Here is a 14,155-nt window from a genome sequence, read left to right as displayed (position 1 = left end):
AGGATAGGGATGAGGGGTGTCATGCATACCAGGATGGGGATTGCTGTGCCATGCATACCAGGATAGGGATGAGGGGTGTCATCCATACCTGGATAGGGATGAGGGGGACCATGTATACCAGGATGGGGATTGCTGTGCCATGCATACCAGGATAGGGATGAGGGGTGTCATGCATACCATGATGGGGATTGCTGTGTCATGCATACCAGGATTGGGGAAGAGGGGGCCATGCATACCAGGATAAGGATGAGGGGGCCATGCATACCAGGATAGGGATGAGAGGTGTCATGCATACAAAGATAGGGATGAAGGGTGTCATGCATACCAGGATGGGGATTGCTGTGCCATGCATACCAGGATAAGGATGAGGGGGCCATGCATACCAGGATATGGATGAGGGGTGCCATGCATACCAGGATGGGGGGGTGCCATGCATACCAGGATGGGGATGGAGGCCACATATAATAGGAAGGGGGGGCATATATACCAGGATGGGGGATATTAACTGAATTGGGGGACATTACCCCTACACCAGTGTCAGCAGCAGACCCCCTCCCCCTTAACAGTGATTCGTGACCACATTTTTTCCTTATTTTTTTTTTCTACTGTGCCTGCTTGTTTAACAACCCCTTTAAGGGATGCATTATAATAATCCAGTGAAAAGTTCATGATACACAGTATTTGATAAATGGCTCCCATTATTTTTTATATATGATGATGCCATCCACATCCTCCATCCATCCATTTAACATATAGGTCAATATCTTCTCACAGTATAATTAAAACTCAAATCACGTATCATATGTAACTAAGTCAGGACTATTCCTATTTTTTTTGTTCCATCACATTCCTAAAATGCACAACTTTTCCTGCATTATTGATTTAATGGGTTTTGGAGCCCCAGATTTAGGCACTGCCTAAACTGATTCAGTGTCTTTAATTATTATTAATTATGATATTTAATAACTTTATTGTTGATATGTAACAAAGCATTTATAGTAGAAATGAATAATTTTTCTATATAGTAAGAAGCATAAAAGGGAAAGTCTTACCTCCACCGGAGTACTTGCTTCACTTTTCAAGATGATTAAGTTTTGAAAACTTTGTCCGCTCATTCTTTTGAGATTTCGGTCGGCGATCACAGCCTGCGGACCTGTCCCCATTGGAATCCCAGTGTTATAAAACATGAATGTGTCACTTCCCGATCCTGCAGTCATACAGGCCTTGTAGCAGTAAGTCTTGGTCAGTGACCCATTGCCCCTGACTTCTATAAAATGAGGCTGCACTTGTGCTCCGGCGGGCAGCCTGGTCTCGATGTTATTGTTGGCTGGTTTAGGCATCTCTGTAGGGTCTTGATTGGGAACGGCACAGCAACATGCACAACAAGGACCAGCATTGCAGTTACATTTGCAGCATTTCAGAATAAAAATGATCAGTAGAGTCAAAAGGAATAGAAAGGATATGGAGCATAAAGCGATAATCAGATAAATTGTCATTTCAGAATAGCTTGTGCTGTTTTTTACGTGACGTTGCGAGTCAGGGACAATTTTTGAGATCCTATCCACCACCGCAATGCTTATGGTGGTCGATGAAGAAAGCGGTGGCTCCCCATTGTCTTTCACAATGACGGTCACATTGTAGCTTGTAATAACGTCATCTGCAACTTTCCTTGTAGTCCTTATTTCGCCCGTATGTAAAGACACCTTAAAAAGTTTTGGATCGGTGGCTTTGCCCAAAGTATAGGACAGCCAAGCGTTTTGTCCTGAATCAACGTCAACCGCGATGACTTTGGTGACTAGATAGTCGACACCTGCCGCCCGTGGAATCATCTCGATAGATCTTGTGCTGTTTGTTGGAGCGGGATACAGAATCTTTGGGGCATGATCGTTTTGATCCAAAATGAAAAAATTGACCGTGGCGGAGCTGCTGAGTGGGGGGTTTCCAGCATCTTGTGCTTGAACGACGAAGCGAAATTCTCGAAGTTTTTCATAGTCAAACGACTGAACGGCATATAAAGTGCCATTGTCGGACTTGATGGAAACATAAGAGGAAACTGGAATGCCTTCGACATCACCTTGGAGGATTAGATAGGAGACAAACGCATTCTCATTGGCATCTGGATCCATGGCTTTTACTGAGAAAAGTGATACCCCCGGAGCGTTGTTTTCCAGCACATACACAGAGTAAGAGGACTCCTCGAACACCGGAGAGTTGTCATTCACGTCTGAGATTTGCACATATAGAGTCTTCTGAGACGACAGAGGTGGGACACCAGAATCTATGGCGGTGATGGTGATATTATAAGAAGAGCACTTTTCACGATCTAGTTTACCATCCGTTAATAGCTTGAAGGTATTTTTGAAAGAGTTTAGCTTAAATGGAAGGTTTGGCTGGATGGTCAGGCTGACCTGCTTATTCATTCCCGAATCTTTATCTGTCACGCTCATTAAAGCCACCACGGTATCCACCTGGGAGTTTTCAGCAATCGGTGAATAATTGGAAGTCACCACAATCTCCGGGGCGTTATCATTGGCATCGATCATCTCTACTAACACTTTGCAATGTCCTGTCATAGGAACGGGCCCTTTGTCAATGGCTTGGACATAAATCTCATAGGATGAAGACTTTTCATAGTCCAAAACCCCACTCACCCTCACTTCTCCAGTGCTGGGTTCGATATTAAATAACTGTCTTACTTTCTGGGGCATAAAACTGCTAAATGAATAGGTGACTTCCCCATTGGACCCTTCATCTGGATCAGATGCATTCAGTTTAACAACTAAAGTCCCGGCTGGTGAGTTCTCCAGCAGACTGGCTTTGTAGGTAGACTTATCGAAAAATGGGGTGTTGTCATTTGTGTCCATCACGCGGATGGAAATTTGGGCCGTCCCAGATTTCGGAGGGTTCCCTCCGTCTATAGCTGTGAGAACTAACTGATGTAGGACATTTTGCTCCCTGTCTAATGGCTTCTTCAGCACCATCTCGATCAGCTTGCTGTTGCCACTGAAAGTCTTTAAATCGAGGGCAAAGTAATCATTGTCGCTGAGCTTGTAGGTCTGGATCGAGTTGGTGCCTATATCGGGGTCTTGTGCGCTCTCGATGGGGAACCTGGCGTTGGGCACGGCTGACTCACTAATCTCTAGGTGGTACCCATCTCTAGGAAATTTTGGAGCGTGGTCATTGATGTCTAAAATCTCTACCTCGATATTGTGCACCTCCACGGGGTTCTCTATCACCACCCCCAGGTTTATCAGGCAGGGGGGGGTGGGCTCGCACAGACTTTCCCGATCTATGGTCCTATTCACGAATAATACCCCGTTACTCAGGTTCAAATCAAAGTACTGCCTGCTGTTACCGGACGTGATCCGGAAGCCGCGAGAGGGGATCTGCTTCAGATCCAGACCCAGATCACTAATCACATTGCCTACAAAAGCCCCATGGTTTAACTCTTCCCTCACCGAGTATCTAAGCTGCCCTGTAGCCAAGCTCAGGTACACTGACACAAGGAGCCCAATGCACCCCTGGGTGAAAGCCATTGTAGCCGGGAAATAGAGCTCATCGGACCCCTCCCCAAACCTCCCTGACTCACATCCTTTATCCTGGAAGCCCCCAGATAGCAAACCGCATCAGGTTACCATGTGTGCAGGGCAGGCAGCGCTGGGGGGGCTGCGGCGGGCACCGGGGGCGGCTGCCTTCCCAATAAATCCATTGCTTTGTTCTGTGCACAGATCGGCCTGGTCGGGGGTCGCTTCTTCTGCTCCTTGAGCCGGGGGCGGTGTGCTAGAGAACCATAGCTTCAGTACCTGCAGGGCGGACAGCAAATCGGCGGCGGCGGGGGCTTCTTCAGCACCGATCGTGTGGACAGCGCCCAGGAAGCAGCAGATAAAGCCGGGCAGCGCCTGTCATCCAGGGTGCAGCCAGCACCTAGCAGCCGGGCACAGCCTCAGCCATGCAGCCAGGGCTGGGTCCCAGCACCATTATATCCAGCATTGCAGAAATCTGATGAGTGCACGAAGGAATCCGCTGTGGAGATGTGGCGTGCGCTGCCGTGCCTGCCCCTCCGCCCCCCGTGCCTGCTCCTCCGTGCTGCTGCTCCTGCTGCTCCTGCTGCTGCTGGCACACCATCCCCTGCCTCAGCGCAGCAGAGCACAATCCAACATGTCAGCAGCTCAGGTGCTTCCGACTCCAGTCTCCTTCCGGTGCTACAATGAAGCCCCCCGCAGCCGCCGCACACACCACTGTTACCTCAGGGCTGCATCAGATCCTCACTGAGGCGCCATCATTGCGGGAAGAAGCAGAGACACAACGTGTGATGGCGACGGCTGAGCATAATGTCAGAGGAGGGAGCTGAAGGTTGTGTCCTGCACAGCGGCTGCTGACAGCATGGCTTCTGCTTTTCAGGAAACTGAAGCTGACAGGAATGAGCCGGATTGTGCAGATCACTGCCCCTATCTGCATTTGTGGATAAATGTCATTATCATTGTGATTTGTATCATTATCATCATTATTATTATCATTACAATATTGTTTTAGAGATTTACACAGTCCTCATTGGAATTAAAGGGGTTGTCTGATATATACTGCCCTTATAAATATCTATCTTTAAACCCTAACCACTTTTGTAATTTGCTTTATTATAAATTTCCCTACCATTTTCCCTATCCTCATCCCTTTATCTCCCTTATCACAGGAGGATAGCCCCATAGACACAGCTTCTATCACCCCATTGAAATGGGACGTCATTAGGGGGGGCGCCACTGTGGTCATTTACCACAGCTTCTGTTACCGCCAACCCCTGACGATGTCATGTTTCAGGGGTGTGGAGGGTGATGGAGAAGTCACCGCAGCTTCTGTGGCCACCGCCTGCATCTTCAGTCGCCAACATCATCCCTTTTTCTGACAATGCAACCAGTTTCCTTGAAACCCTCAAATGAATCATCATCAAGGGAGGCACTGCTGTCACTCACCCTGCTTCTGTCACCGCCCCCTGATGACGGTTCATTTGATGGCAGTGATAGAAACTGTGGGGTGGCATTGCTGTCACTCGCCCAGATATAAGCTGTGGGGCGGCATTGCTGTCACTCACCCTACATCTGTCACCACCCCCTGATGACAGTTCATTTTATGGCAATTATAAAAGCTGTGGGGCAGCGCTGCTGTCACTCATCCTACTTCTGTCACTGCCCTCTGATGACTGTTCATTTGAGGGCAGTGATAGAAGCTGTGGGGTGGCGCTGCTGTCACTCACCCTACTTCTGTCACCGCTCCCTGATGACGGTTTATTTGAGGGCAGTGATAGAAGCTGTGTGGCGGCATTGCTGTCACTCACCCTACTTCTGTCACCGCCCCCTGATGACGGTTTATTTGAGGGCCGTGATAGAAGATGTGGGACGGCGCTGCTGTCACTCACCCTACTTCTGTCACCGCCCCCTGATGACGGTTTATTTGAGGGCATTGATAGAAGCTGTGGGGCAGCGCTGCTGTCACTCACCCTACTTCTGTCACCGCCCCCTGATACTTCATTTCAGGGAAAGAGGAAGCGGGGACAAAAGTGGCAACTGAAGATGTGGATGGCGGTGACAGAAGTGTGGCAGCGGCCACTGAAGTTGCAGTCGCTTCTCCATCACTACTACTGAACCAGGATGTCATCAGGAGATGGCGGTGACAGAAGCTTTGGTAAGTGACCACAGCCCCGTGATGACGTCTTGTTTCAGCGGGTGATAGAAGCTGTAGGGAAGTGACCGCGGGGCCATCCTCTTGTGACATCCTGTTTGAGACTCCCCTCAAATGAAACATTACAAGAAGTAAAGAAAAAATATAAATTTAGAGAACGGCAAGTCAGGGAGGAGGATAGAGACATTTATAATAAAGCAAATTACAAAAGTGGTTAGGGGTAAAAGATGCATATTTATAAAGGATATTATGGGTGTCGGACCACCCTTTTAAGGCTTAATTGTGCACACATAGACCTATATATAGATGCATGCACATATAAGAAATCCAACCTCAACCTCTATGATTCCTCCTGGAAATAGAAGAATATATTGACATATAGTATGCTACTATGGCCATGGATATGGCCTGTTCGAAAAAATAATCTAGTCAGCCATAGAGCACACCGCCTGTCTGCAGGTATATAAAGTCTTTAGAGGGATTATCCACAAGGCTGACCTCTATACTGGGAGGTGAGCGACTCTGATGACCCTGTGACATATTTGCCAGGACCTGAGCACGAAGGGCAGGTATTGTCACCTTGCCTGATCAGTACATGCCAATACTGCTTTGCGTCCCAGTAGTTATTGCAAACGCGACATCCTCAGTGGCGCTCATATTGGGATGCATATTTGGACAACCCATTTAAGTACCAAAACACCACATGTAAGACAAGGTTAGAAAAGGGACAATTCCTATAAAAGGACCTAATCCAATGGTTTTCCTCAAAGGAGAAAAATAAAATACAAAAGGCAATGCCTGATTGAATTACCTAATAGCTAACTAGAAAAATATGAAAAGAGAAGGAGAGAAGATGCAAAGCTTGGCTGAGCTTGTGTAGTCTGTGTCCTCAGGGGAAGAATGGAGTAAGGCACCGCCAGACACTGCTGGCAGCAGCTTGTCTCCAGGGAAAGCAGGCTTATATCTTCTCCCTTAGGCATACAGGTCATGTACACACCTTTTAGAGTGGAATATATTTATAAATTGAGGTGTTGCACAACCATCTGTTGTTCCACTCACTGGACTGATCTTAAAAGTTTTACTTGTTTTTTTAATATCTGTTACACGTAGATGCAAATAGTGAGGGGTCTCATTCCCGGCAGAGTTGGCTGAAGCTGCTTGCAAATGAGCAAGTGAATGAGCTTATTGCCTTCTAGATCCCCTACGGGTTAGGCTACATTCCCATGATGAGTACTTGGTGAATGTTTGATGTTGCCGCATTTCTGCACCTATTATTTTTATTTTTCATTGCATTTTTGAGTATGTTTTTGTGCCCTCATTTTTATTGTGTTTGTGCCGCTGCAGTTTTTTTCTCTATTTTTGTATCCATTGGTTTAAAGGGTTGTTCAGAACTTTAACACTGATGGCATATCCTTAGGATAGGTCATCAATATCTGATTGGTGGGGGAGCAACACCTGGCAGTGTTGTGGAATTACGGAGCTGCACAGCTCCATCGGCGGAATAGTGGTCGCGGCTAGGTACTGCACATCCACCCCCTATTGATTTAAATAAGGGACGGATGTGAATTCCCCACCGCGGCCACTATACAGTCGACAGAACTGTGCTGTGCAGCTCCTTAACTGAGCTGTTGATCCACGCGGGTGTCGGGTGTTGCACCCCCACCAATCAGATATTCATGACCTATCCTAAGGATATGCCATCAATGTTACAGTCCCGGACAACCCCTTTAAATAAAGCTTCTTTGTTTTTAATACTTTATGTTATTTGGCTTTGACAAAGCTTTATTGATACAGTCATGTGCAGACTATGTGCATTTTTTACCTGCAAATTTTCCGCATCTAATGCAGTTCTATGGGGAAAAAGATCACATAAACTCAGTGTAGCCACAAGAGAAATTGTCACGTTGTGGATTTTAAACACTCACTGCAGGTCATTTTACGCAGGGTAAAAAAAAAAAAAAAAGCACAGTGGGCGTGATATTTTGAAAAATCCCATTCACTTTTCTGGAACGTTTTTTCGTACAGAGAATATACACAAAAAGTGTCAAAAAGTCACCAAAAACTCATTGTGGGAATCTAACAGTATATATTCAGGTCTATGCACATAGAACCGAGATCAGCAAAACTGTTTCAGCCACTGACATTTACCATGCTTATCAACTGATTTATGGTGTTGTAAGTTTTTTTTTCGATGACATATAAGAGCCAATAGTAAGAAAACTTCCTTGCAGGAGATTTCCCATGTGATTCTCTTTGGCACAGACATTGATAATGTTCAATATCTGATGATACTCTGCAAGTAACAGTCAGCTGTTTCCAGAGCGGATATTAACCTCCTTAGAGTCAAATGCTGATGACGCTGACTCCTAACCTCCAAACCTATGGGGAATATTATCCATTGGATTCCCTATAAATGCCTGCTAGAAGATGTAGACCATAAAGCAAACTTTACTAATGCTACATTTGATTTTTCGTCACAAGTATTGAGCTGACTCAACAGGATCTAGGCTAGTGAATTGTGAACCTATGTGTTCAGTCTCCTTACACCGCTCACTCCCCTGAGTAGTGCATTAAGTTTAAAGGGGTTTTCAGGAATCTTACAACATTAAAAAGGGTTGTCCACTACTAGGACAACCCCTTCTTGAACTAAATGTTTGGCCCTGATAAAATAAAAAAAACATACTCACCTCCCGTTCCGGCGCTGTTCCAGTGGTGTCGGCACTTGCGATATCGAGACTCTTATGCGGCTGTTATGACACATGATGCCCGGCACCAAATCAGTGCTGGTGTCACTTTCCTCACCTTCGTACGAAATTGAACATGAAGAGGAAGTCAGAGATGAACTGCCGCAGCTCGGACGTCCTCTTCATGTTCAAAACGTCCGAAGACGGGGACAGTGACGTCAGCGCTGATTGGGTGCTGGGCACCATGTGTTATTCCACCACACCAGAGCCCCAGGACCGCGAGTACCGACACCGCTGGAACTGCACCGGCACGGGAGATGAGTATAGGTTTTTTATTTCATCGGGGCTAAACATTTAGTTCAAGAAGGGGTTGTACTAGTAGTGGACAACCCCTTTAAGGAGAGGTATGAAATAGAAAAAAATACTTCACTGATGCTTCAATGCTGCATAAATAGCATAGTTGCCATTACCAAGTACCCTCAATACTCTGGACTTTACTAGGAAACATGAAAAAACTTGCTTTCAATGCAGCAACTGTTTGCTGTGAGGGGGAGAGTGTCCCAGCAGCTGGCAAAGGCAGTGAGAACTGAATGGTAGAGACTCTGGGTAAGACTCAGATGGTATTTTTGATGGACGGGTGCTCCTCCAACTGGATCGGACCAATACAAATGCCAAAGCAACCACACATGATATATATAAATATTTATTTTTGTGTGTATGTGTTTGTGTAATATTTATGTATAGTACAGACCAAAAGTTTGGACACACGTTCTCATTTTAAGATTTTTCTGTATTTTCATAACTATGAAAATTGTACATTCACACTGAAGGCATCAAAACTATGAATTAACACATGTGGAATTATATAGTTAACAAAAAAGTGTGAAACAACTGAAAATATGTCTTATATTCTAGGTTCTTCAAAGTAGCCACCTTTTGCTTTGATGACTGCTTTGCACACTCTTGGCATTCTCTTGATGAGCTTCAAGAGGTACTCACCGGAAATGGTCTTCCCACAATCTTGAAGGAGTTCCCAGAGATGCTTAGCACTTGTTGGCCCTTTTGCCTTCACTCTGCGGGCCAACTCACCCCAAACCTTCTCGATTGGGTTCAGGTCTGGTGACTGTGGAGGCCAGGTCATCTGGCGTAGCACCCCATCACTAGCCCTCTTGGTCAAATAGCCCTTACACAGCCTGGAGGTGTGTTTGGGGTCATTGTCCTGTTGAAAAATAAATAATGGTCCAACTAAACGCAAACTGGATGGAATAGCATGCCGCTGCAAGATGCTGTGGTAGCCATGCTGGTTCAGTATGCCATCAATTTTGAATAAATCCCCAACAGTGTCACCAGCAAAGCACCTCCACACCATCACACCTCCTCCTCCATGCTTCACGGTGGGAACCAGGTATGTAGAGTCCATCCGTTCACCTTTTCTGCGTTGCACAAAGACACGGTGGTTGGAACCAAAGATCTAAAATTTGGACTCATCAGACCAAAGCACAGATTTCCACTGGTCTAATGTCCATTTCTTGTGTTCTTTAGCCCAAACAAGTCTCTTCTGCTGGTTGCCTGTCCTTAGCAGTGGTTTCCTAGCAGCTATTTTACCATGAAGGCCAGCTGCACAACGCCTCATCTTAACAGTTGTTGAAGAGATGTGTCTGCTGCTAGAACTCTGTGTGGCATTGACCTGGTCTCTAATCTGAGCTGCTGTTAACCTGCGATTTCTGAGGCTGGTGACTCGGATAAACTTATCCTCAGAAGCAGAGGTGACTCTTGGTCTTCCTTTCCTGGGGCGGTCCTCATGTGAGCCAGTTTCTTTGTAGTGCTTGATGGTTTTTGCAACTGCACTTGGGGACACTTTCAAAGTTTGCCCAATTTTCGCACTGACTGACCTTCATTTCTTAAAGTAATGATGGCCACTCGTTTTTCTTTACTTAGCTGCTTTTTTCTTGCCTTAATACAAATTCTAACAGTCTATTCAGTAGGACTATCAGCTGTGTATCCACAAGACTTCTGCGCAACACAACTGATGGTCTCAACCCCATTTATAAGGCAAGAAATCCCACTTATTAAACCTGACAGGGCACACCTGTGAAGTGAAAACCATTTCCGGTGACTACCTCTTGAAGCTCATCAAGAGAATGCCAAGAGTGTGCAAAGCAGTCATCAAAGCAAAAGGTGGCTACTTTGAAGAACCTAGAATATAAGACATATTTTCAGTTGTTTCACACTTTTTTGTTAACTATATAATTCCACATGTGTTAATTCATAGTTTTGATGCCTTCATTGTGAATGTACAATTTTCATAGTCATGAAAATACAGAAAAATCTTAAAATGAGAAGGTGTGTCCAAACTTTTGGTCTGTACTGTATGTGTTAAAGCTTGCCTTTGTATATATACATGTATATGTAAAATTCGACCTCTGTGTGTATACAGTATCTATATGTATAAAATCTGTGATTGCATTTAAAAGTGTGACACTGTTTATGCAAGCAAGGCGTGCCATTATGCTTGTGTTAAAGAGTTACGCTGTATGTACTGCACATGAAAATGTGCCCCCTATGCATGTCTTTAATGTAGACCTGCTTCTCCCATAAGACAAGATAACCATCTCGCCTGAAGTGGTGGTCTTAAGTGACTCTCAGAGGGTAGCATTTTGCCTCTCATCCAGGAGCTGTGCCGGACCAGAAGTGAACTGCGTCAGCTTGCAAAACTAGACCCCTTGAGAAAGGCTTGGGCTGAAACGCGCGTTGGGCGACAGCTGCAGCGCGATGATCTGGACACCTGGCATTGGCTCTTGTGAGGTATTAAATGGGTTTAGTCTTGATTTAACTAATAGGCACATGTAGTGTGTCAAGTGTAACTTGGGTATACCCACCTCTGATTCTTACAGTATATGAGCTTGTTATATACACCTATTACAGGTGTGATTTCATTATATAGGTTGCCACTGCAATGCCTAGCCGTCTTTTGTTTTTAATATATGTGTGTTTTCCCTATGCATCTTTCCTCACTTACCCTGTATATATATATGATTAATAAAGTATTTCTATATTTATAATATGGTCTTCCTTGTCGTTCTTCTTGGTCTTTTGGCCACCTCCCTCTCTAGTATTGAATAACGACAGGTCATATATTAGTCCGTTTTACAAGCAGCAATATGAATAGATCTGTGTTTTATTTTATAAATATATATTTAATGATTACACATTCAATGTGGTGTTCTTTAAACCATACACTATCTTTCAAAATGAGTAACAGTATCAACATCCTCAAGATGCCAATACTGTTATCAGCTCTGCTGGAGCAGAAAGCCATCGGCTCCTTGCTGTGCCACTTTCTCTAGGAGGTATCTTGGTATTAAGACTCCTAGTCCTATGCTTGTTGGTTCCACCATCTGAGCTTTTTGTGTTTGTGCTTCCATTCATCCCTGCTGGGTTCCACTCCGTCTGTCCTGATGCCCACGTGCCTTCCTACTTGCATCAAGGCCCAGTGTCCATGTGCCCACCCGCACCTGAGGCTTAGAGACTCCACCTCACCAGGTAAGCCTAACACAACTGTGTGTGGAGGGCTGAAGGAGCCATCATACTATGTATAGGGGACTATAGGGAAGTATACTGTGTGTGGAGGGTTGTGAGGACATTCATAATGTGTATATGGTGCTATAGGGAATTATACTGTGTGTAGGAGGCTTTAGCGGCCATCATAATGTGCATGGGGAGCTGTGGTGGCTATCATACTGCATATGATGGGTTGTGGTGAACATCATACTGTGTATATGGAAGGCTGTGGTAGCCATCATACTATGTATGGAGGGCTATGGTGGCCATCATACTGCTTATCATGGCCTGTGGGGCATTATTATAATTAGGCACAATGGGGATCATTATCATTATAGGGAAGCACAGGAGTATTACTATTATAGTAAATCATGGAAGTTATAATTCATAAGGTTGAATGGTGCGGCAGCTATAGATCATGAGGAGTAATGGTGTATTATAGTTCATAAGGGTGGACAGTGTGGAAGCAATATATTATAAGCGAGGACAGTTTGGAAGCTATGTACCATAAGTGGGACTGGGGGAGTCATATTTCATTCAGGGAGCATAGTGAGGGACAGTTATTTATTCAGGGCAGAACGTGGGCAGATATTTTTATTCAGCAGTATTACAATGTTATTTTTAAGGGTGCCATTTTGTGATATGCATCAGAAAACCGGAGAAGATAAACATCTGCAGAGACAATCTGTGGATGCCCAAAGTCATCATGTTGTCTGGACCACTGGACCAGATGGAGATGAAAGGGATGAGTATGATTCCAATCAGAGAAGGTGTCATCTATAAGGTATGTGGGGGAAAATGTTTATTTGTGATACTCTCTGCTTCTAATCAGTACTATGGTTCCTGTGTGGTCTGTAGTCTCATGATGACTGGTAACGACAACTCCTAGTATCTCCTTACCATTGTTAAGGACATAATAGGACTTGTAGATTCATGTGATACCATTGTATTTTGTGGGTGCTGACCCGACATTGAAAATGTTTGGAAAAAAAGGGAAAGATTCCATCTTCATAAATGTTCCAAAAATGTATTCTTTAAAAACGGATTCCATAATCAGAACAAGGAGCAACGAGTTTCGAACGCAACACACCTGCATTCTTTATCAGAGCTCCGATAAAGAATGCAGGTCTGTTGCGTTCAAAATGCGTTGTTCCTTGTTCTGATTATGAAATTCATTTTTAAAGAATACATTTTTGGAATATTTATGAAGCTGTAATATTTCAATTTTTTCCTTGGATTTTGTACCACGAGTGGTCCCTCGTATTCCGTGCTTCAGGACGCCTGACTCTAGGTGAGCTGGTGTTTTTCTATAATTGAAAATGATTGTTGTACTAAATTTGGCGCTGTATTCATGTACTGATGATGGTTCAAGTGATATATTAATGAAATGATGATTGTTCTGTTGCTGTATTCATTTACTGATGGTGGTTCTGATGATTTATTCATATACTGTTGGTGGTTCTGGTGCTGTATTCATGTACTGATGTTGATGCTGGTGATGTATTCATGTTTTTCGTCCTGTATTAATGATGGCACTGATGATGCATTCATGTACTGTTGGTTGTTCTGCTGCTGTTTTGATGTACTGATAATGATTTTGGTGTTGTATTCATATACAGATGATTATTCTGTTGCTGTATTCATGTACTGATGATCTATTAATGTACTGATGGTTGTTCTGGTGATGTTTTCATGTACTATTGGTAGTTCTAGTGTTGTATTCATGTACTGATGGTGGTTTTGGTGATGTATCCCTGTACTCTTGGTGGATCTAGTACTGTATTTGTGTACTGAGGCGGTTTTGGTGCTGTATATTTGTAGTCAGCTTGGTCCTGTTACTGTATATGTAACTCTGTCAGAGTTTGATCCGAGTGTCACCTTTGTGTGATCTGATTCTTTCACATGAGAGAATTGTATCACACATGAGAGAAGACAGAGAACTAAATTTCTCATTCTTCTTCTTTGTCTCTGTGTGCGTACATCGGTTTGCACTCGCACGACATCCGAGTGTACTGTGATGTTTCACATGCACCCGCACCATGCTGTGATTGTTTTCGTTATGCCGAATTGGCATGAGAAAAAAAAAAGCAGCTCTGTACTGCCTTGCAGTATAACAGTGGGCCAATAAGAGCATCAGATAGCACTCGGTCATGTTATACGTTCATGCCCTAACACTGTGTGCGGTCGACTCATGCAGTATTAGAATGCAATCTTATCTCCTTCTCCTGTCAGCATTG

General features: G+C 44.4%; 1 protein-coding gene across 21 annotated transcripts in view; it reads right to left on the bottom strand.

Moving 5' to 3' along the window:
• Positions 1-14,155, bottom strand: part of LOC141164433 (protocadherin alpha-C2-like) — a 608,374-nt gene that overhangs the window by 108,089 nt on the left and 486,130 nt on the right. Inside the window, exon 1 of one of the 21 annotated variants that reach the window (XM_073649656.1) lies at positions 1,053-4,413. The exons of 19 other annotated variants lie outside the window; for them this stretch is intronic. In XM_073649656.1, the coding sequence (XP_073505757.1) occupies positions 1,053-3,536 (2,484 nt within the window). In that variant the 5' untranslated portion in view covers positions 3,537-4,413. Of the gene's footprint in view, positions 1-1,052; positions 4,414-14,155 lie in introns of those variants that run through there. One more of the 21 variants, XM_073649643.1, reaches the window with a different exon arrangement.

This window comes from Phyllobates terribilis, unplaced genomic scaffold (assembly GCF_046119375.1).
Source record: "Phyllobates terribilis strain yellow unplaced genomic scaffold, ASM4611937v1 Scaffold_10__3_contigs__length_209671492, whole genome shotgun sequence".
Lineage (NCBI taxonomy): Eukaryota > Metazoa > Chordata > Amphibia > Anura > Dendrobatidae > Phyllobates > Phyllobates terribilis.
Note: the sequence above shows the minus strand (reverse complement) of the source record. Positions and strands in the feature narration are given on the sequence as shown.